General features: G+C 38.1%; 1 protein-coding gene, 1 long non-coding RNA gene and 1 pseudogene across 7 annotated transcripts; 2 read left to right on the plus strand and 1 right to left on the minus strand.

Annotated features, from left to right (window-relative positions):
- Nucleotides 1-23945, plus strand: part of LOC125266232 — a 125307-nt pseudogene that overhangs the window by 89856 nt on the left and 11506 nt on the right.
- On the plus strand, nt 932-15757 carry LOC125266233 (histone-lysine N-methyltransferase set-1-like). Of its 6 annotated transcripts, XM_048186710.1 has the most exons (10): nt 932-1783; nt 2467-2577; nt 3658-3799; nt 4133-4325; nt 4551-4628; nt 6309-6377; nt 6574-6651; nt 7029-7097; nt 7294-7371; nt 15581-15757. In XM_048186710.1, the coding sequence occupies exons 2-10, from the start codon at nt 2472-2474 to the stop codon at nt 15608-15610; spliced, it is 843 nt and encodes a 280-aa protein (XP_048042667.1). In that variant the 5' UTR covers nt 932-1783; nt 2467-2471; the 3' UTR covers nt 15611-15757. The 6 variants fall into 6 exon arrangements, with proteins under 6 accessions (XP_048042667.1, XP_048042664.1, XP_048042666.1 ...); XM_048186707.1 differs by lacking the exon at nt 932-1783 and having other exon boundaries at nt 2278-2577; XM_048186709.1 differs by lacking the exon at nt 932-1783 and having other exon boundaries at nt 2278-2577; nt 7300-7371.
- On the minus strand, nt 8450-11154 carry LOC125266235. Its single transcript, XR_007184460.1, has 4 exons — nt 9698-11154; nt 8903-8961; nt 8711-8773; nt 8450-8627 (listed from the first exon to the last, which is right to left on the minus strand). It is a non-coding gene; the product is annotated as an uncharacterized LOC125266235 (long non-coding RNA).

The following is a 23945-nucleotide window of genomic DNA, read 5'->3' on the forward strand; positions in this document are numbered from 1 at the left end:
GTGTGCAAGAATCAGTGAATGACAAAAAGCGTGAGGCACTGACTGTTACACCTCTTCCTGTGTGGTTGAGCACCACATGGTTTGCAGCGAGGTTAAATACTAGCACTTTTTCAGTTTTAGGTCCTTTTCTACTTGGTTTGGAGAGGAACACAGGTAAGAAAACACATTTTGATTTACAGTGATATTTTTTAAAATTTTAATTTATATGTATACAGGGGTGTAGACTTTTTGTAACACTTTATAATAATGTTCAGTTATAAGTAATTTATAAATTATTAGTTGAACTAATAATTTACAAAACATGACTATACATTAATAAATGATTAATAAGTGATATGTTAACATTTTATTAATGTTTTGTTAATTCAGTTATAAGTCACTGTGCCACGTCACCTGAGTGGTTTCTACCGTGAACACATCAAGGTTATTATAGTTTTGCATTTTTCATTAGTTTTTATTTTTATTTCGTTTCTTCTATACAGAATTCACACCCTATACAAATACCACAGCTGTACAATTTTCACACCCTATACTACATTTACAATAGCCTACTCGTCTGGATTGAAGCAGCAAACATTCAGTGTAAAGGCCAATTCACACCGCACCGACAAACGCCAACAAACTCCAAGGTGTGATACCCCTGTTGGCGTTGGTCTGAGTCGGTTTTTACCGGACTGAACGTGTTTAATCGGCGTCAGTTTGGTAGTCTGAGCATTCAACAAACTGCAACCAACTCTGACGTAATCTGACCTGACTACGAACCGTTGCCATGACGATGAGGCAAGTCCCAAGCAAAGACAGCCGTTTGATCTCGCCCGCGCCTCACGCACACACAACAAAGCAGCGGAAATGTGACATCGTAACACTAAAACTCTGTAAACTTAATTTTTTCTCACAGTAATTTTCATTTTGGGTGAACTATGCAAACACATTTGGATTGAAGCAGCAAACATTCAGTGTAAGAGTAAACAAATGACATAACATTATTTAATATTTGAATCACAGCTTATATAGTGTTTTGACATCGACAACCCAAGTGCATTTTACCTCAAATTGCGTCTAGTTAACTTGCTGCAGTAGCAATCGCTTCTCGCGTCGACATTAACACGCTGACAAAGTTATATTCAGAATTAAAAATATTTTATACCACTTTTTAATGTGTGTTTGTGTAAAGGTGTTCACGAGATACCAACCTTTAGCGAACTTGCTTTCAAAGGCGAACACTCGTTATCATGGAGACGCGGTGTGCACTGACGGGAGGGGCTCTGTGTGTGTGTGTGTGCGTTGGTGCGGCCGGATTATGAGGACAAAATGCATGAATACGTACCGACTCTATGAGGACATACCGTAACTATGAGGACAGTGCTGATGTCCTCATAAGTCGAGCAGTGCAGAAAGGCTTATAAGGTCGTTCCTAACCACCTCCCGCGTTTTCTCAATATGTCCTTATAAACACGTTGTACCCGTTTTTCTGTGTGTATGTGTGTATGCTCAGTGTGTATAATCTCCCCCTATTGAAAATTTGGTGCTACTGCGGTATCATACACATTTCATACACCTAGACCCGCCCAAGCGCGCGATTCATTGGTGGGACACTGGAATCCTCGTCAGTGATTCGCTGGATTTGACATCGTGACCGTCAGCTCGCCCCGCCTCTGATCTTCAATCGTCTTGAGGTGAGGTGTGACGGAGAGAGATTAATAATAATAATTAAGAATAATTAGCACAATTCCAGCGAAGTTGGCGAGCTATAACGGGAGATTTTCACTTGATCATGTCAAAGGTAAGTGTATTTACTTATAAAAGTACATAGCTCAGTGTGTTATTAGTCAGACAGTTTTAACTAGTTACCTTTAAACATGGCAGCTAATCGGGCTAACATCAGTTAAAGGTACTAGCCTATTAGCGGCTAAAATGGCGTCTTTGGCGTTTTTTATGGTACAAACAAAATTATTTTGTGGTTCATAGACACTTAATGATGTATTAGTTTTTCTTATCAAAAGTAACAGACCCCAAAGTGATTGTAATGGGAGGTGAGCTATAGTGTTCTTTTCATTCACCATCTGATAACAGCAAATACCAATCAATTCTGGGGATTAATAGTAATAAAAAATGAGAATCGAGAAATCAGTATTTTTTACTCAGGCCTAACATTAATGAATTTGCAGTTTAATGTGATAATGAAATCATAGAAATATATAACATAAACATACCTTAAGCAAATAAGCAAAATGACTGACTGTATTATCGAATGTTATTCTCATATATATAATATTCGATAATACAGTCAGTCATTTTGCTTAAGGTATGTTTATGTTATGTATTTCTAATATTTCTGTATCATAATAAACTGTAAATTCAGTTTATATATATTAGGCTTAACTACAGTCTGACAATAACATACTTTATATAAAGAATTCATATAATAAAAACACATAGTCATCATGTTGCCTGGAATGTTTTTAGTCAACATGGTGAGAAAGAAGAGAATAAAACCTGAGCAGGATGCAAAAGAACACATATTGTCGGACAAAGACAAAGCCTTCATCAAGGGACGACAAATCAACACATTTAAAGGTAAGTTGTGCATCACAAAGCACTTTGACTATGTTCAGACTGCAGGCAAACCAGATATTATTTTTTTTCTTTACCTCCGATCAGATCTTCTCGGACATACTGTCCACATTATTAACTGCTAATGATCAAATAAGATCTGTGTGACAAATCCAACCTATCTGCAAATCCCCAAAATTAAAATTCTGTCAGCATTTACTCACCCTCAAGTTGTTCCACACCTATATAAATAGACCCTTTTCACATTTCCAGGTTTCTCAGAAGCGGAAGTCATCATAGTTGGGTAAAATTCTATAGCAGTGAATGAGAGAATACATTAAATATATTTTTTGTGTTTCCATTTGCTCAAATAGCAAAAGAAAAACTCCCCAAAGGTGTTTTCACAGCTTTCAAAAAGAGGAAAAAAATAAAGAGGGTCTATTTCTTTGTTCTGCTGGACATAAAGGAAGATATTTGGAAGAATGTAACCACACAGTTTTGGGGCACTATTGACTTCCATAGTATTTTTCATACATATAGAAGTCAGTGGTGCCCCAAAAGTCTGTGGTTACATTCTTCAAAATATCTTTGTGTTCAGCAAAACAAAGATGACAGACTTTCATTTTTGGGTGAACTAATGCTTTAACAACCCAAAGGCAGATCCCTTGAGTGCAGCTGATGTTGTTTTGAAGTGATCTTATTTCCTTTCCTTGCATTCCCTCACATCCTTCAGAGGTGACAATGAGAAGTGCACTGTATTGCTGGCAGTCTGAACATGGTCTTTCACATTCACACATTTTGCAATAGGGTCAGCCTATTATTTACATAAAGGTTGAAGAAACAAAAAAAACCTTATAAAATTATATATTTTATTTCAAAATTAATACTTGACATTCTGTATAGGTTACAGAAAATAGGGTAACCAAACTCAACTAGTACATCACAGTGGTGATAACTGATGCTTGAAATATTTTGTCACTTGTTGCACCTCACATTACAAAGTTTTACAGGATTTAACCCTTTAAAAAGATAAGATGGTTAGTTGTGTAATAAATAGGTGCACTTGGGTTCATGTTTTATTATTATTATTATTTGTCCTTTTAGGGAGAGGTGTGTTTGCTCTTGAGCACATTGAATCATCCACCTTTGTTGTTGAATACCGTGGGATTCTCTCTCAAAGTAAACATGTTGAAGATGTTGAAGGCAACTACTTGTTTGACTTCACATGGAATGGAACACGTTATTGGTAAGCTGGCCATTTTTTCAACGATAATTATGATTAATATTATTGTTTCTATTATTATTACTGTAGCAGCTTTGCTAGGGTTCTTATAACAATTGGAACTTATAAGTTAGTGATAATCAATAACATGGTTATTGTTTAGCAGGGTGATTCCTAAGTGGGGTGTTATATTTGGCCTATCATCTCACCTTTTAAATTCTCAGGAAGGGAAGTTAACTGACACAATGTGTATTTTTTTAATATAGGTTAAATAGGCTAAGGTTAGCCTAACCCCAAAAATATATATTGTTCAGTTAGGAATGTTTTAAGTTGCTTACTGCATTATTTTTCTCACAGCATAGATGCTACTAAAGTGGACGGTTCACTTGGGCGACTGCTGAATGATGATCACAGAAATCCAAATTGCAAAGTAAAGACAATAATTGTTGACGGAAGACCACACCTGTGCCTATTTAGTATAAGAGATATCTTTCCAGATGAGGAGGTCACATACAACTATGGGGATTCCTTGTGGCCTTGGTGTTTAAGGGTGAGTTTTTTTGAAGACTTTATTTATTTGAAAGTCAACCATGTTTCACTCTGTTCTGCATTTCATGAATTTGCTAAAAAAAAAAAAAAATTCTGCATGTCTGCTTTGTGCACGACAGCCATTAAAGTGACAGTAGATACTTAGACTTTGGTTGATACTAGTATTGGTTGTGGTGGCAATCTGGCAAACATCCTTGCCTCAGTTTTGTACCTGTCTTTCTCACAGTTACAGGAATTGTGTGACGAGACATCAGTGACTGTGACTGAATGCAGTGTGAATCCTTCCTCATCAGTGAACGAGAAAGTAAGTGATCGTATGTTCCTTAATTGTTTACTTCTCTTTGACACTGACAATGTTCAAGGATTACGTCACTTTGAAATTAAAATGACCCCAAGCTTTACTCACCCTCAAGCCATCCTAGGTGTATATGACTTTCTGATGAACATAATAGCAGAAATATTAATAAATACCCTGACGCATCCAAGCTTTATAATGGCAGTGATAGGGTTCAGTGACTATGAGCTGAACAAAGTGCTTTCATCCAAATCCATCCATCATGAATATATGCTCCACACCGATCTGGAGTGTTGATAAAGGCCTTCTGAATCAAAACGACGCATTTGCATAAAATAAATATCCATATTTAACAAGTTATGAAGTCAAATATCGAACTTCCGCTAGACCGTCTTCCATGTACAAGTTATGAAGAAAGTGTAAACTGGCATCGCTTCAATTACACTTTCTGCGTACGTTGAATACGGAAGGCGGTCTGGCGGAAGCTCGATATTCGACTTTATAACTTGTTTAAATATGGATGTCTTTTTACACAAATGCATCACTTCGCTTTAGAAGGCCTTTATTAACACTCTGTAGCCGTGTGGAGTACAGGTTTATGATGGATGGATGTGGATGGAAGCACTTTGTTCAGTTCATACTCATTGAACCCTATCACTGCCATTATGAAGCTCAGATGTGTCAGGATATTTAGTAATATTTCTCAGATTGTCTTTGTCAGAAACAAGAAAGCCATATACGGATGCCATATAGGATGGCTTGAGGGTGAGTAAAGGTTTGGCTAATTTTCATTTCAAAGTTAATCCTTTAAGTGTAGGACAGTTGGGCATCATACTAGGCTGTTTTATGTGGACCGTTGTCTTAAAGACGTTGTTGTGACGTCTCAACTTTGAGTAAAATGTGACTTTCTCTGTTGACTCATTTTCATCACTTGTGTATTGGGGGATGGGCATGACTCTGACCTGAAATGTAAGGACAGTCCTCCCCTATGGGGACCGTTGTGTTAGGGTTAGGGTTAGGGTTTGATGAAAAGATATGTTGCTTTGGGTATGTGTCAGCTTTATTTTATTGTGGATAAGGTTAAGACCCAATATGCACACTTTTCAGTCGGGACATGCTTTCAATGCAGCAACAACTGCAGTGACTTTCAGTCAAAAAGAAGTAAACAATTAAGGTCCGTTCACACCAACAATGATAACTACATTAGCATCCACACCAGCAGAAGGTATCTTTCTGTTTACTGTAAGCACATGCTTGTCTGCTGCTTAAATACTCAAGCTTGTTATAGCAGAATTAATTCTGATTGGCTGTCAATGTTTTTAGCGTTTCTCAGCTGGATATAATATTTTTGAAAGTGATTCTAACAATATTGTTTATCTGTGCCGTTATTGTTTAAGCTCTTATGAAGATGCTGCTATTCTTAAATTTTGAAAGATTTTTTTTTTAACTATAACTTTATTAGTTATTGTCCTTGGTGTGAACAGGCCCTTTTTAGTTGCTAAAATTCACCCTGTCCTGAGTTAGCGGTCAGTGGTTTGCGTTTGGAGAGATTTTCTTGTATAAAATGTGCCTTTTAAGGGACTTTTTTTTGGAAGAAAACAACGAATAACATCTACATTCATTTGTTAAATGTTATGCATCAAAATTGAAACATTTTATGATAACGGCATATAATCGCTCTGATTTCAGATGACCTGTAAAGACAAATCAAAGACCGTTGTGAAGAAAGGAGATTCAGCTTTGACTGGAGATGAAATGGTACGTTGACCTTTATAATGTAAATTGTATTACTGTATAGACAAGATCTGCATGTATACATGTTTTTATGTCTGCTTTGTGCACGACAGCCATTAAAGTGACAGTAGATACTTAGACTTTGGTTGATTCTAGTATTGGTTATGGTGACAATCTGGCAAACATCCTTGCCTCAGTTTTGTACCTGTCTTTCTCACAGTTACAGGAATTGTGTGACGAGACATCAGTGACTGTGACTGAATGCAGTGTGAATCCTTCCTCATCAGTGAACGAGAAAGTAAGTGATCGTATGTTCCTTAATTGTGTACTTCTCTTTGACACTGACAATGTTAAGTGTAGGACAGTTGGGCATCATACTAGGCTGTTTTATGTGGACCGTTGTCTAAAAGATGTTGTTGTGACGTCTCAACTTTGAGTAAAATGTGACTTTCTCTGTTGACTCATTTTCATCACTTGTGTATTGGGGGATGGGCATGACTCTGACCTGAAATGTAAGGACAGTCCTCCCCTATGGGGACCGCTGTGTTAGGGTTAGGGTTAGGGTTTGATGAAAAGATATGTTGCTTTGGGTATGTGTCAGCTTTATTTTAGTGTGGATAAGGTTAAGACCCAATATGCACACTTTCTAACAGCGTACAATCGATCTGATTTCAGATGACCTGTAAAGACAAATCAAAGACCGTTGCGAAGAAAGGAGATTCAGCTTTGACTGGAGATGAAATGGTACGTTGACCTTTATAATGTAAATTGTATTACTGTATAGACAAGATCCTCATGTATACATGTTTTTATGTCTGCTTTGTGCACGACAGCCATTAAAGTGACAGTAGATACTTAGACTTTGGTTGATTCTAGTATTGGTTGTGGTGGCAATCTGGCAAACATCCTTGCCTCAGTTTTGTACCTGTCTTTCTCACAGTTACAGGAATTGTGTGACGAGACATCAGTGACTGTGACTGAATGCAGTGTGAATCCTTCCTCATCAGTGAACGAGAAAGTAAGTGATCGTATGTTCCTTAATTGTGTACTTCTCTTTGACACTGACAATGTTCAAGGATTACGTCACTTTGAAATTAAAATGACCCCAAGCTTTACTCACCCTCAAGCCATCCTAGGTGTATATGACTTTCTGATGAACATAATAGCAGAAATATTAATAAATACCCTGACGCATCCAAGCTTTATAATGGCAGTGATAGGGTTCAGTGACTATGAGCTGAACAAAGTGCTTTCATCCAAATCCATCCATCATGAATATATGCTCCACACCGATCTGGAGTGTTGATAAAGGCCTTCTGAATCAAAACGACGCATTTGCATAAAATAAATATCCATATTTAACAAGTTATGAAGTCAAATATCGAACTTCCGCTAGACCGTCTTCCATGTACAAGTTATGAAGAAAGTGTAAACTGGCATCGCTTCAATTACACTTTCTGCGTACGTTGAATACGGAAGGCGGTCTGGCGGAAGCTCGATATTCGACTTTATAACTTGTTTAAATATGGATGTCTTTTTTACACAAATGCATCACTTCGCTTTAGAAGGCCTTTATTAACACTCTGTAGCCGTGTGGAGTACAGGTTTATGATGGATGGATGTGGATGGAAGCACTTTGTTCAGTTCATACTCATTGAACCCTATCACTGCCATTATGAAGCTCAGATGTGTCAGGATATTTAGTAATATTTCTCTTGTTTCTGATTGTCTTTGTCAGAAACAAGAAAGCCATATACACTGTAAGCCCGTACAAGTTGATTGAACCTAAAAAATTTATGGAAACTCATTGCCCTAAAATTGATTTTCTCTCGTTGAACAAACAAGACATTTTACGTTTAATGTACTTAACATTACAATAGTATTGCAATAAAAAGTTTTAGTTCATTGAACTAATATCTGTTAAAATAGCTCAAATTTATTGATTTAGGTAACTTAAAATATTAAATTGAATGCAATAAAATGTGTGCATTTTAAGACTTTAATTTTAATATAGCTTTTTAATTTCAATTATTTTGAAGAATTCTTACTTTTTAAGTTAGAACTCCACTATAAACAAGGACAAAGAATACACCAAACAGTGATTTATTTGAATCCACAATTTATTTAAATTCAGTTTCTAGAGAATGACAAGAAACCATCACAAAATTCTGCTCCAAGATGATTCCGACAGTAGATGGATGGAGGTGGAAGGGCAGGGGATGCTGTGTCATATCTTCACTTTCTAGGCTGTATGCTGTCCTCATCATCAGAAGCCTAAACATGAATAAAGAGATTACTCAGAATATTCACATGCATAATTTCAAAATGATGCTGACACTTTAGCTTAATTTACACACCTTTGTCTGTTGCACAAAATCTCTCAAATCACTCTCTTCTTCCCAACCAGCCTGCTGGTACACCTAAAGCAGAAGAACAAAGTTTGTTAATATAAGGAAATTGTCAAAACTGAACAAATGTCGAATTTGAATATCTATTTTTCATGTGTATGAATAAACACACAAAACATGAACATAGGTATTTCACTTTACCTGACAGAGCTGGTCAAGACTGAAGCATCTTAGCTTTGATTGGATCTGCTTGGAATCTGCTGAGTGACAAAAAATCCACATTATTTCATTAATTTTTACCAGCAGACAATGCAAACTTTAACACTCAAAAAAAAAGAAGCATATCACAGGATGAAATCCAACTGAAACTTAAACACAGCTAGCTAGCTTGGCTAACAGCACACAGGTGAGCACAATGTTGCATTTATTTTGTAGATAACTTAGCTTTGTACACAATCAACTTGGATTCACGATACTTTTGCAAAACGCAGCTGTGGTGTTTTGCCTGTTGGCGCTTGACCTGCCAAGAGCAGGCTGACATCATCAGTGCAGTGTTATTCACGTTTAATACGAACATTGTGCTTACAAATATCGACAAAAATAACAAGAACGCCTTAATTATTAAAAAGAGATGAACGCTTGATATAACACATTCGTGCATTCACTATAATCTTAACTTGACCTTAATGGCAAGCGTTGATTTCCACTGATTAAGTTACAAATATGATTGAAAGACGTTGCTTTTGCTTGTCAGTTTATTTAGAACCATCGACCAGATATCCGTATAATTTTTAAAACGCATGTGACCAAATTATGCGAAAAAATGCGTTCTGTGAAGAGACCGTGGCGGAAGACTTAACTAGCATGTAAGTTAATGCAGCCAAACTAGCTAACTGCTGTCCCTTGAGATCAATATTGATATGTATCTCATTTACATTCTGAAACTAATTAATAAGAGCTTGTTTCAGAGTAAAAACTAAAAGTTCTTCAACTTACCAGCAAACGTTGACAGAAACACACGCTACATTCCAGCTTGGCGTCATTTCAAACTGCCCAATGAAATTCTTCCTTGTGTTGCATTCCTGTTCGTTGCCATTGACAACAGACTTGAATTAGCACAGTTAAGTTGATTGAACTAAAACATTCCAGTAGAATGAGAGAATTCATGCAAATCGTGCACAAAACCCAAAACAATTGTGTAATGAAGAGAAAATTTAAAAGTTTATGTTTAGTTTATTTAATTAGTTTGGGTTAAATCAACTTCAGGGATTACAGTGTACGCCTAGGATGGCTTGAGGGTGAGTAAAGGTTTGGCTGATTTTCATTTCAAAGTTAATCCTTTAAGTGTAGGACAGTTGGGCATCATACTAGGCTGTTTTATGTGGACCGTTGTCTTAAAGACGTTGTTGTGACGTCTCAACTTTGAGTAAAATGTGACTTTCTCTGTTGACTCATTTTCATCACTTGTGTATTGGGGGATGGGCATGACTCTGACCTGAAATGTAAGGACAGTCCTCCCCTATGGGGACCGTTGTGTTAGGGTTAGGGTTAGGGTTTGATGAAAAGATATGTTGCTTTGGGTATGTGTCAGCTTTATTTTATTGTGGATAAGGTTAATAGTTTCTTTTTTCGTCCACATTTTCATTTTTATTCACGAGCTTACAGGATAAGCAAATGGGCCTAGGCTATACATTTATTTATATTATGAAAATAAAGTTGTACAAAGACTGTCACTTCTCAGTTGTCGCGGAACATGAATGAACGCGATCATCTCTTCCTCTTTACTTCTTTACAGAATGAAATAAATATGAATGAACATCAGAATATATGTTGCAAATACAGTAGCTTACCAAAAATCTGTATCACGTCTTAATCAGCTTGATAGTCAGCCACAAAACAAACCATTTAAAACAAAACAAACTGGATTAGAAACTTAATTATGTAAGTATAAGAATTATAACTTTATTATTATAAAATGGACTTAAATTGGGTGCTTGCCTCCAGGGCCCCTGGGCTTTACCTCTTAAAGGCGCCCTTCATCCACCAGAACTATCACCTACATTCACTCAATCTTAGAAATTAGATTATTTTTTTATGCGCGGCTTGTCAATGAAGTATGGCTCCAAATGCTAATCCATCTGAATAGCACTGAGAGTTTGAATTACTTATAATGTGCATTTGAAAAAACAACACGCGTCAAAACATCTTTCCAGACATGAGAAGCATTTATTAACATCTTGTCCAACAAAAGACAACATTTAATAACATGTTTTTACTCCAAACTCACTTCATAATGACACTTGAGCGTCCTTCTGTAAGATGATGTGGCTTCTTACACAGAATAAGGCAGTTGTGTTGTGTGTTTATTATCAAAACGTTTCAGTCATGTTTCATCAATCAAAACGTTTCAATCTTCTGTTTATTCAGCTACAGCGATAGTATGGGATTTCCTGGATTGACACGTGTTCTACTTCGGCAGCAGGGCATATTTGCAGTTTCTGCACAAGAGTGCCCCCTGGCTTTCAGATGAAGAAGCATTTACTACTGATCACAGAACCGTACAATTCTGACAAGCTGCGCATAAAATAATCGCATCTTTTGCCAAATTGCGTGTGATAAAATTGCGATAAATCGTGCAGCCCTACTCAATCTTCTTAACCACAAAGTGCAAGTTATCAGCCTTTTATTTTGCATGAATAAATGCCATTACTTATTACTTATTCTTATTTAAATAATAATCAGTGTTCTAAAATGGAAGCAAATAAAGTGTAAAATAGAAGCAAATAATGTAGACATACATACATACATACAATAGCCTATGTGTCTAATGTCAATGCTATGGCCTTTGTGTAGATATTTAAAGATGGTCATCTTTAAGCATGACTGTTTGGATTTGAAATGGTAACACTTTATAATAAGATTCCATCTGTAAGGTTAATAAAAGTATTGTTCATTGTTAATTTCAACATTTCAACATTTTAAGTACAGTTCCTCATTGAACGTTTTCAGAAACTGTATTTTTGTAAGATTTGTATTTTTATTGGACTATGACGACTGCAGGCAGGGGCGTAGCACCAAATTTTGGGCCCTGGGTACAAACCATCTTGCTGGGCCCCCGTACCAAATACCATAGTGATACCAATGGGAGGGGTATTGCATTTTTATCATAATAACACTTAAAGGTGCCCAAGAATGCTTTTTTACAAGATGTAATATAAGTCTAAGGTGTCTCCTGAATGTGTCTGTTAAGTTTCAGCTCAAAATACCCCATAGATTTTTTTAAATTAATTTTTTTAACTGCCTATTTTGGGGCATCATTAACTATACACTGATTTTTTCAGCGCGCCGCCCCTTTAAATCGCGTGCTCCCTGCCACACGAGCTCTCCACTATATTACAGCACATTTACAAAGTTCACACAGCTAATATAACCCTCAAATGGATCTTTACAAGATGTTCATCATGCATGCTGTGTGCATACATCGAATCATGTGAGTAAAGTATTTATTTTGATGTTTACATTTGATTCTCTGAGTTTGAGGCTATGCTTTGTGGCTAACGGCTAATGCTACACTGTTGGAGAGATTTATAAAGAATGAAGTTGTGTTTATGCATTATACAGACTGCAAGTGTTTAATAATGAAAATAGCGACGGCTCTTGTCTCCGTGAATTCAGTAAGAAACGATGGTAACTTTAACCACATTTAACAGTACATTAGCAACATGCTAACGAAACATTTAGAAAGACAATTTACAAATATCACTAAAAATATCATCCTATCATGGATCATGTCAGTTATTATTGCTCTATCTGCCATTTTTCGCTGTTGTTCTTGCTTGCTTACCTTGTCTGTGCACAGATCCAGACGTCAATACTGCCTTTCCTTGTCTAACGCTCGAACATGGGCTGGCATATATGGAAATATTGGGGGCGTACATATTAATGATCCCGACTGTTACGTAACAGTCGGTGTTATGTTGAGATCCGTGTGTTTTCCGGAAGTCTTTTAAACAAATGAGATTTACATAAGAAAGAGGAAGCAATGGGGTTTGAAACTCAATGTATGTCTTTTCCATGTAGGCTACTGAACTCTTGTTATTCAACTATGCCAAGGTAAATTCAATTTTTGATTCTAGGGCACCTTTAAAATGTAAACAAAATAAGCCACACTCTGATTAATATATTTTTTGTCTTAAACTGAAATATATGGCTTTAAATGGTTGCTAAAATATCCTTTATTGTCACAATACCTTTTTTAAAGTGTAGGCTAAGTACAAGTTAATAGCTGATTATTTGTCTGTTTAAAATAAATGCAGACTATAGAATCACAGGGTACACTAACCGCCAAACTAAACATTCAGTCTTTGAATTACGTTTTAAAATAAGTCATTTTCAATCATTAAGATGTGCATTAAACTGAGAACAATCCTGTACTTAATGTAAGTAGCGTGCGCGAGCTAATTTGCATAACAATGCAGTAAAATAGGCGCTAACGATCTGTGTTTTCGCGGGTGTTAGATTTTGACAATGGAGGGAAATATGCAGTGTTTTCATGTAAACTTCTGACTCTGGGAGAACTGCAGCAGAAGAGGAGACAAGCTGCTCAGCTGCCTGGAGTGGCTGTGTGTTGAGCTCCCAGCTCCGCCTCCGTCTGCTTCTCACTCCGTTATTTACTCAGAAATATTGTTTGCTCGCCATGTAGGGTGTGATACTATAAAGTATTGGTATATTATTCAAATAGAGTACGAACATAAATGTATGCTATTCTACCTGGAGTAGATATTTATGTTAAAACAATGTCAATGCTCTGATGCATTTGGAGCTCACCTTTCTTTTCAAAAAACTGAGTGAGCAACTGCTTGCCCTCATTTGCCTTTCTCTCTTTAATCTTCTTTTCTTTTCGTTTTTGAGCCCCTGATTTTCCTTTCTTAAGGAAAGACATGACTCTTCCCCTGTCTTCCTAGTTCATATCACGGCTAACTCTAGCTCCTGTCTCATTAACTGATTCACCGCAGGTCCGCAGCAGAAGCACCTGACTTGCGGGTCGTACCATTTACATTGATTCGAGAGGGGTGGTGGGGCCCTGCACAGCATGAAAATGATTTTTTTTTATACCAAACCAGTGTCTAACTACAAGTTTAGTTTTGCACAGGAGCTTTTTTATTTGTACATAAATGCTATACAAATGTTAGTGTATGTATATGCATGTATAGAAAACTGACTTCTAAGGGGGCCCCCCCTGCCTCGGGCCCTGGGTACTCGGTACCCTTTACCCCCCCAGTCCGACGCCCCTGACTGCAGGGTTCAGTGAGTGAAGGGTCGCACATCAGTCGAGAAGCGCAGCGCCGCACCACGTCTTTAAAATTTGAACACATTGTTTTCATTGGGGCTGTTCACACAGAACGTTTTTTTCCATTCCAATGCGCTAACTTTTTCTTTGTTTTTCTATGTAAGCATGCACTAGAAGGACGTGCAGAACCGTTGCGCTCACGTCTTGCAGCATCTTGCGCATGACATGGTGTTCTAAAGCCATTAATCAGTTCAGCTAAGTTAAAATCAGTGAAAAAAAGTTTTAAAAAGCATCTCGAGACCGTGCGGTTTCACCCATTCCACTGCCCGCGTCTCGCGTATTTCAAAGCAAAAACGCGTTCTGTGTGAACGAGCCCTATGAGTGTATGCACACAGGAAGCGCCACTCGGTCTGTCTGCGTTGTCCAGATACAGGCGGTGCGTTCCAAACGGGATATATTGCCCTCCGAAGGGCACTTCGGAGTGAAAATAGTCATGGCCGCCATATTGAAGGGTCGTTCCAAACCAAAGTGCTCAAAACTGGCCACTTCAAAGGGCCCTTCGGAAATGAAGGATTTCGAAGGGAACAACTGATGGACACTTTGGGCCCCCATAATCCTTTGCACAGGGAAGTTGTTTGACGTCACAGAATAGGTACAGGTGGCTCGGCGTTCGATTTTAACTATAAAGGTATGTATAATATTTTTCTGTACTACTGTAATATTTATACGAGTTAGATTTGGTACATTATTATGGTCAAAATGACATTGTACTTCAACAAAAATACTTTACAGCTCCTTTTATCGGTCCATTCAAATGTTTCAAATACATAGATACAATATAGCCTACATGCGATAAACCTAAAAATAAAAAAATAAAAAAATAATAACATTAAACAAAAGGCGCAGCTTGCACAATCTACTCCTCCTTGATTGACTTGTTAAGATGACGCTGAAGTGCGTTCCAAAAGAATAGTTTTTTTGACCCCTACACCCTTCATCCCTTCGAAGCTCTCACTCCGGAGGGTAAAGCCCTCTAAAGGGATTAGGGCATAGGGATGAGCCCTTCCAAATGGAACGCAGGGTGATACTGTGAGTTGCTTACTGCTAGACGCGGCGCATCTTGATGCACTTCACGCGCAGGACCGCACATGTATTCAAAGCAAAGCTATGTTAAAGGGACAGTCATCACATCATAAAATGCGGTTAGGTCTATATTTTTTCCAGCATCAGCGGTTGCCTGTGTGTAATCAAACGCATCATTTACATTTTATTCTGGAGATTGAACTTGCGATCTTCTGCCACACTGGAGCGCACTCACCACCAGCTGGACAGGGGTGGGAATTACAGTTACAAGTTACATCAGCCTCAGTGTAATCTGTCAAAATGATGGACGGCCTTCAGATTTTTCCGTCACTGCAAAAAAATTCAGTCAATGACGGAAAATTTTCGTTAACGCGACCTCTGATACATACATACACACACACTGTATATACCTACATGCCTACATGCTCAGCTTTAGAACATTTCTCTCTTATACTTTATACCAAACATTACTACTGTATACTTATACTGTTTTCTTTTTTCATCAGTGTTGGAGTGTTCAAGAATGGTCGTGTTGAGATCATCGCCAATGACCAGGGAAATCGCGTCACTCCATCATATGTGGCCTTCACCACTGAAGAAGAGCGTCTCATTGGAGATGCTGCGAAGAACCAGCTGACCTCCAACCCTGAGAACACCGTCTTTAACACCAAGCGGTTGATCGGCCGCACATGGGACGACTCCTCTGTGCAGCAAGACATGAAATATTTTCCCTTTAAGGTATGCCCGTCTGTGAACCTGTATTGTGCCAGAGCTCTGCATCCCTTTGTCTTCGATGGGGAATGATAAACACCTGCTTTGTCTTTTCCAGGTTATTGAGAAGAAGAACAAGCCTCACATCCAGCTGGATATTGGAGCAGGTCAATTGAAGACTTTTGCCCCTGAGGAAATCTCTGCAATGATTCTGACTAAAATGAAGGAAACTGCAGAGGCTTACCTGGGACAGAAGGTAAAGTTTTGGTTTCAACGATCAAAAAACATTGAGGCCAACAGCTGCTGTCAGTGAAAGTCCATCTAATTCAGTTCTGCTCTTTTTAAAGGTCACACATGCTGTGGTCACTGTGCCCGCTTATTTCAACGACGCCCAGCGCCAGGCCACCAAAGATGCAGGAACCATCGCTGGTCTGAACGTAATGAGGATCATCAATGAGCCGTAAGAACCTTGTTACGCTTGCTTTGTTGTAAAACATATTGTTCTCATTAGATATGGATATGTTTGCTGACATCGAACTGGTAGGACATGGGTTGTAATTTTTCCTTCATTGGTGTTTGTTGATGGTTTGAAACTGTTCGGCAGTTTCTGTGTGGCTGTTTTGTTTGCTGTTGATGTAGCGCTGTTGGTTTGTTTTGAGCCATTGTTCTGAATTTTATGAACAGTTTGAGATAAGGAGCGTCTTTGATTATGTGCTTTGTTATGAAAAATGTTTTGTTTTGGATTATGCTCACGTGTTTTGGGTAGTGCTTGCATGTTTTAAATAGACACTTTGAGACGCGCATGTGGTAATTATGAGTGAATGTGGATCTAGTGAGGATGTTGAACCTGAACGGGACCAATGTAAAAGAAAGGTTCAGCTTACCGCAAAGGCTTTGGCTAATAAAAGTGAACAACTATAGAAAGAACGAAAACGAAATGTGAATGTGATCAAAAGTTCTATACCGGCCATCAAAGAACTCATGCAATGAAATGAGAATGTTTTGGCTGTTCAGAGTGAACTTGAAAGCAGTCAATCAAACTTCATGATTCTGTGATCCCAATATTACGCAGTGATGAGCAAACCAAACAGAAAGATTGGTTCTCAAATGTATAGAAACACAGTGACGTCTTCATAAAAGACACAAAGCAGTGGATAAGAGGAATTGAAAGCTCAAGTGATAAAGTCCAAGACCAACCACTGGAATCAGCTGAGTGTCCTCTAGATTCAAGAGAACAGAATGTGTCCAAAATTTCCACGCATAACCAAGATAATATAAATCCAATTGACAGCATTTCTAATGTTGAAAGTAAAGGATCAAGTAGATGAAGCTCTGCCTCAAGACATTCAATGTTCAACAACGTTGTTGGTACGTCAAAATTTAATGAAGGAAAAACATTCTATTGAGGAAAAGGAACAAAACATAAGAAAATAGAAAGAGGAATTTGGGTTGCGAATGGAAATTGCTGCAACTATGGCAAAAGTGAAAGTACTTAAGGGCTTCAGTGTGCATGTGATGTGACACATCATTCTGATGGAATGAATTCTTATGTTGATAAAGGACAACAGACAACCCAAACACTTAATTCTGATGCAAAATCATTTCTTCCAACTCCTAAAATGGTTCCTTCAGGTGCAAATGCAAACAAGAGGAACATTTCTCAAATAATTACCCTCAGTCAATTTCAAACTCAAGTCAGACTGGTAATGTGAATGTAAGTGCCCAGTATGGAAGCAGTTACAATGCTGGTTCAGGAAATACTGATCAAATTTTCCATATCATGGATAAACAAAGTTGAAATTACATCTTTGCTGGTTCAACAACAGTGTCTGTCATCTTTGCCTAAAAGGGTTTAAAGGCAACCCATTGCAATATCACTCCTTTTTAAAATCCTTTGAAAGTGGTGTGGAGAGTAAAACTGAAAGGCCAAGTGATTGCTTATATTTTCTTGAACAGTACACCAGGGATCATCCGAAAGAGATTGTAAAGAGTTGCCAGCATATGCCTGCAGATCATGGGTATTTAAGGGCTAAAGCTTTACTACAAGAGCGTATTGGCGATCAGTATAAACATTGCGTCTGCCTATATGGGAAAAGGCTCTCTCATGGGCAAACATCAAAAATGAAGATCTCTGAGCTTTACAAGACTATAGTTTGTTCTTAAGAAGCTGTTGTAATACCATGGAAAACATTCAGTATTTGCGTGAGATGGATACGCCCTCTAATATGTTGACTGTAGTGAAGAAATTGCCATACAAATTAAGGGAGAAATGGAGATCAGAGGTCTGCGAATTGCAGGAAACCGTCAATCAAAGAGCTACCTTCATCCCGCATTGTTAACTTTGTTGAAAGACAAGTGAGAATAATGACTGATCCAGTTTTTGGAAACATACAGGATGTCCCAACTTTAATCGGCAAGTAAATCAGTGAACAAAGGCAAGTCTCAGTCTTATCTTAAAAACAAAAGAAGCAGTTTTGCTACTACTGTTACAGCAATGGAAAGGAAATCAGAAATTGGATCTAATAGAAGAGAAACAGTTTCACTCTGCAACAAGAGTTGTTTGTTTTGCAAATGTGAACACACTTTGGAATTGTGCCCTCTATTGGAAAAGAGCAGTCATGGTGAAAAGATTTCATTCTTTAGAATGGCAGAATGGCATTTGTTTTGGCTGCATGTGTACAGGGCACATCAGTAAAGATTGCAGAAATCGCCTTTCATGCAAATGTGTGTAATCTTAAACACCCTAATATACTTCACATCTATCCAAGAGAAAATGTGACCGATTCAAAGCAAGTGAGGAAACAAATGGACACCCCAATGGGCAGTGCTCACAAATCTGTTGAGTACAGTGAAACATATTGGGCCTGGTGAATACGAATGTAAACTTTCTATTGTTCCTGTGCAAGAGAAATCTAAAAAAGGAAATAAGACTGTGATTACTTATGGTTTTCTGGACCAAGGTAGCACAGCAGTGTTTTGTACGTCTAGATTGATGAATAGACTTGGTCTTTCGGGTAAAAGGACTAATATTCTCTTGCATACCATGGGTCAGGAGAAAGTTACAACTACCCATTGTTGTTTCTGGGTTAGAGGTAGCTGGTTTGAATGAAGAAGACTTTTTTGAGTTACCTGATGCTAATACACAAGAGACTATGCCTGTGCATAGTGGAAACATTCCAAAGCAAAAGGATTTGCAGGAATGGCCATATTTGAAACATGTGAATTTGCCTGACATTGACTCTGATATTGAACTGCTAATAGGAATAAATGCCCCAAAGGTTATGGAGCCGATTCAAATGATCCGCAGTTTTGATAATAGTTGATAATAACCCTACGAAAAATTAAAACTAAGTTGGGATGGACAGTAAATGGTCCACTAAGAGGAGATGTAGGCAATCAATCTGCTTCTAAGTACCCTGATGTTACAATCAACAGGATTTCGGTTTCAAACTTGGGAGAACTTTGGCAAAAGCAATTTAAAGTTGATTTTCCTGAATGTAGCAAAAATGAACAAATTGGGTTTTCAAGAGAAGATCACAAGTTCATCGAGATAGTAACAGACTCATTAAAGTTGGAGGGGTTCATTATTCTATTGGCTTACCTTTGAGAAATAAGGATGTTTGTATGCTGGACAACAAGATAATTGCAGAACAATGTGATCTGAATCTAAAGAAAAGATTGAAAAGGGATGTTTCACTTAAGTCTGAATATTCTGCTTTCATGAAAGACCTTATTTCTAAAGGTTATGCGGACAGAGTGCCAGCTGAAGATTTGGGACGTAATGATGGTAAAGTATGGTATATACCCCATCACAGTGTTTATCACCCCCGAAAAAGGAAAGCTCCTGTGTTGTCTTTGATTGCGGAGCTACATTCCAAGGGATGTCTTTGAATACCCAGCTATTACAGGGTCCAGACCTCACCAGTTCACTTAATTAGGGTGATAACTAGATTTAGGAAAGAGAGAGTTGTGATCATGGCAGATATTGAAGCCATGTTTCATCAAGTATGGGTACCAAAAGATGATACAGACTTGCTAAGATTTCTTTGGTGGCATGACGGTGACCTTACTCAAGATATTGTAGAATATCGTATGGTCGTGCATCTTTTTGGAGCCACTTCGTCACACAGTTGTGCAAATTTGGCCCTCAGAAGGTGTGCAGAAGATAAAGCAAGGCAAGGCAAGGCAATTTTATTTGTATAGCACATTTCATACACAATGGTAATTCAAAGCGCTTTACATAAAGAAGAAGAATAAAAATAGAACATAAGGAATAGAAATAACAGTAGAAACAGAATTTTGCTATCTGGATGGAAGAGCAAGGAAGTCTTAAGGAGTTTTTGTTGTTGTTGTTGTTGTTGTTGTTGTTGTTGTTGTTGTTGTTGTCCATCAGAGTGGATCTAAATGGATCTTCCTCACACGACAGGACAACTGTCTAGCTCTACCTGTTAATGCACTTTAAACTGATAAACAAAATTTCAATCTCCCCTTTTGCCAAGACACCTCAAACTGCGCCACACAGCCCTAATCCCCCTTCCGGAGATATCTTATCTATGCAACGCAGTTCAAATTTCCCCTTTGGAAATTTCCCCCTTGAAAATGTCCCCCTTTGGAAAGTGTCCTGACTGTAATCCAGAGATATCTTAAAGGGCACCTATTATGCCCCTTTTTACAAGATGTAATATTGGTCTTGGGTGTCCCCAGAATGTATTTGTGAAGTTTCAGCACAAAATACCCCACAGTTAATTTATTATAACCATTTGAAAATGTCATTTTTGGGGCCTGTTTTAAAAAGAGCTGTTTTGGTGTATACCACCTTAAATATAAATGAGCTGCATATCCCCGCCCTGCCTTTGGATGAGGGCGTAACTTGCATACCTATGGCAATAAACAGTCGATAGAAGCAGAATGGCTGAGAGTGAGAGACCCGCTGTTTTGTATGGCATTCAGCCGTACATGTTTGAACCGGAATCAGACCCAGATGATGAAGAGACTCCGGCAGAAGAAACACAATTGAGAATGGAGCAGGACGTCTCTGAATGGTTATTTGATACATTTATGTACTTATAGAGTTTTAATCGCGTCCCCTTTGCAATTATGGATGTGCAACACACACACACACACACTGTGATAACGTTCGCGCAATTTTTTGAAACTACAAACACAAATACTGTGATAACGTTTGCTAAGTACAAACGAAATTATATTTATGCGAGGGAACGGTTGCGTCATGTTGACATTACTTGTCGTACAGGTGCTTATGTGGCAAATGTGAGAACATGGCTACAGAACCAGAAAATATATGCTGCAGGGAGATAGAACAGGTATTAATTTATTTACATTTGTAATTGTTGCAAAAAATAATACGTGACATAAAACTGTCAGACGCTATTTGTTGTATCAAAGGTTACAAGACGGATGAAACAACTTCAAGTCACTCCATCATGTATGGTAGACCATCCCGGAAAACATACACAGTTTTTAATACAATATCTTTAAAAAATATATATATACGTGTGGATACACACTATACAAACAAGGTTTAAATTATATACACAGACATTCTACGACGACAACAACAACTTTAGACACATTTGTTATTGAACTGGCTGACATCGACTGAAATGACTATTTGCTCAAAAAACATTAAATACACTTACTTCTTCTGGAGGTGACGTTGGATCGCGAACAGTAGGCAACGATCCACACTTGAGGATTAACTTTGAAGCAAGACCTGCTTTGAATTGACCCTCGTTCTCAAAACAGTCAGTCAAAAAATGATTCGCGCAAACATAAACGTATTTTGGAATTTTGAGTGGCGCCTTTCCTTCGTAAATAAAATCCATCCACTGCGTTTTCAGTGGCTCTGATGTCGGAAGTAAGTGAAAACTACTATGTTCATTATTACATCCCACAACAGAACACTTATGTTTCTTAGGAGACATTACCGGCTGTCGTTGAAACAATGGAGGATGGTTGACCGATCACCGAGGGCGGGGTCTATGCCAAACCAGATTGTCAATCAAACCACGTGGGTGGGGCTTAGTGCAATTCTACGTCACAGTGAGAGCAATCTTAGAACAGGGCGTTCTGAGACAGTGCTTATGAATTATTGAGATTGTAAAAAAACCACTGGGTGGATTTTTCTCATTCTAGGGTGGTTTTGCTCACACACTGCCAACACACATTTATGGTCAAACACCATGTAAAAGTGAATTTTGCATAATAGGTGCCCTTTAACCATGCACCACAGCTCAAATTTTCCCATGGTTTGTCCCCTTATCCAAATTTACCAAATTTTAACCTAATCACAAATGCTTTCTTCCTAATTCTCTCAGCTCTTTCAACCAGACAGCAATATTTAAAATGCAATATTTAAATGCAAGTCAGAAATAACAAGATGATACATAAAAGATATAAAATACATTAAAATTGAAATAATTATTATGAATAAAATGAATTAAATAAAAACAGGGAAAGGAATTAAAAGAATAAAAAGATAATACGTATAAAATAAAGTGCAAACAGTTCGGACATAGCACAGTGCTCAATCAGCAAATGCATAGGTAAAAAGATGTGTTTTGAGTCTGGATTGGAATGTGGCTACTGTTGGAGCACACCTGATCTCTTCTGGAAGCTGGTTGCAGCTGCGGCTGGCGTAACAGCTAAAAGCAGACTCTCCTTGCTTTGAGTGAACCCTTGGTATTTCTAAAGTGGACTTGATCCTGATGATCTGAGTGATCTGTTAGGTTTATATTCTATGAGCATATCTGCAATGTATTGAGGTCCTAGGCCATTGAGTGATTTATAAACAAGTAACAGTACTTTAAAATAAATTCTAAATGCAACTGGAAGCCAGTGCAAGGACCTGAGGACTGGTGTGATGTGTTCATGTTTTCTGGTTCTGCTCAGAATCCTGGCAGCAGCGTTCTGTACGAGCTGCAGCTGTCTTATGGTCTTTTTGGGAAGACCAGTGAGGAGTCCATTACAGTAATCCACCCTGCTGGTGATAAAAGCATGAACAAGTTTCTCTAAGTCTTGACTGGAGACAAAGCATCTAATTCTTGCAATATTTCTGAGATGATAATACGCTGATTTAGTTACTGTCTTTACATGGCTACTGAAACTCAGGTCTGACTCCAAAATCACACCAAGATTCCTGACTTGATTTTTAGTTGTTTGATCCCTAGAGTGAAGGCACATGTTCACTTTGAGAACTTCATCTTTGTTTCCAAACGCAATGACTTCAGTTTTGTCTTTGTTTAACTGAAGGAAGTTTAGGCACATCCAATTTTTAATTTCATCAATGCATTGGCACAGGGAGTCAATGGGGCTGTAGTCGTTAGGTGATAGGGCTAGGTAAATCTGGGTGTCATCAGCATAGCTGTGATATGCAATTTGTTTTTTTCTCATTATTTGGCTCAGGGGCAGCATATATAGGTTGAACAGGAGGGGTGCAAGTATTGAAACTTGAGGGACTAGATAACAAAGACTTTGTGCAAAGGGGGGTTTTGCATTGACAAAATGAATAAGTAACAGGCAAGATGTGCTGGTAAAAATCCCAGAGAAACTCAGAGCAAGAAATGTGAAGGATTTGGATTTGGGCCAAGACTTACTTCCCGTAGAGAGAGTGCTAGGTGTACAATGGTGTATACAATCGTATGACTTCAAGTTCAAAATCATGTTGCAGCAGAGGCCTTTAACCAGAAGGGGGATCCTTGCTACTGTGAGTTCTGTTTATGATCCCTTAGGAATTCTGTCTCCAGTGACCTTGTGTGCAAAAAAAATCTAACAAGATTTGTGTAGGAAGAAACTTGGCTGGGACAATATGATTCCTGCTTCAAATGTTCAGGAGTGGATCAACTGGTTGGATGGATTACGTGAGTTGGAAAGCTTTAAGAATGGTAGATGCTTTAAACCTGTGTGCTTCAGAGAGGTCAAAACAGCACAGTTGCACCACTTTTCTGATGCAAGCAAAGATGGTTATGGAGTAGTTACTTATCTGCTTTTGCATGATATTAACTCACAAGTGCATGTTGCTTTTGTAAAGCAAGAGTAGCCCCTTTAAAGCCAGAGTCTATCCCTCGAATGGAACTTAATGCTGCAACATTAGCCAGTCAAATGGATTCGTTGTTGAGAACAGAACTGTGTATGTGCCTC

This window comes from Megalobrama amblycephala, linkage group LG4 (genome assembly GCF_018812025.1).
Source record: "Megalobrama amblycephala isolate DHTTF-2021 linkage group LG4, ASM1881202v1, whole genome shotgun sequence".
NCBI lineage: Eukaryota > Metazoa > Chordata > Actinopteri > Cypriniformes > Xenocyprididae > Megalobrama > Megalobrama amblycephala.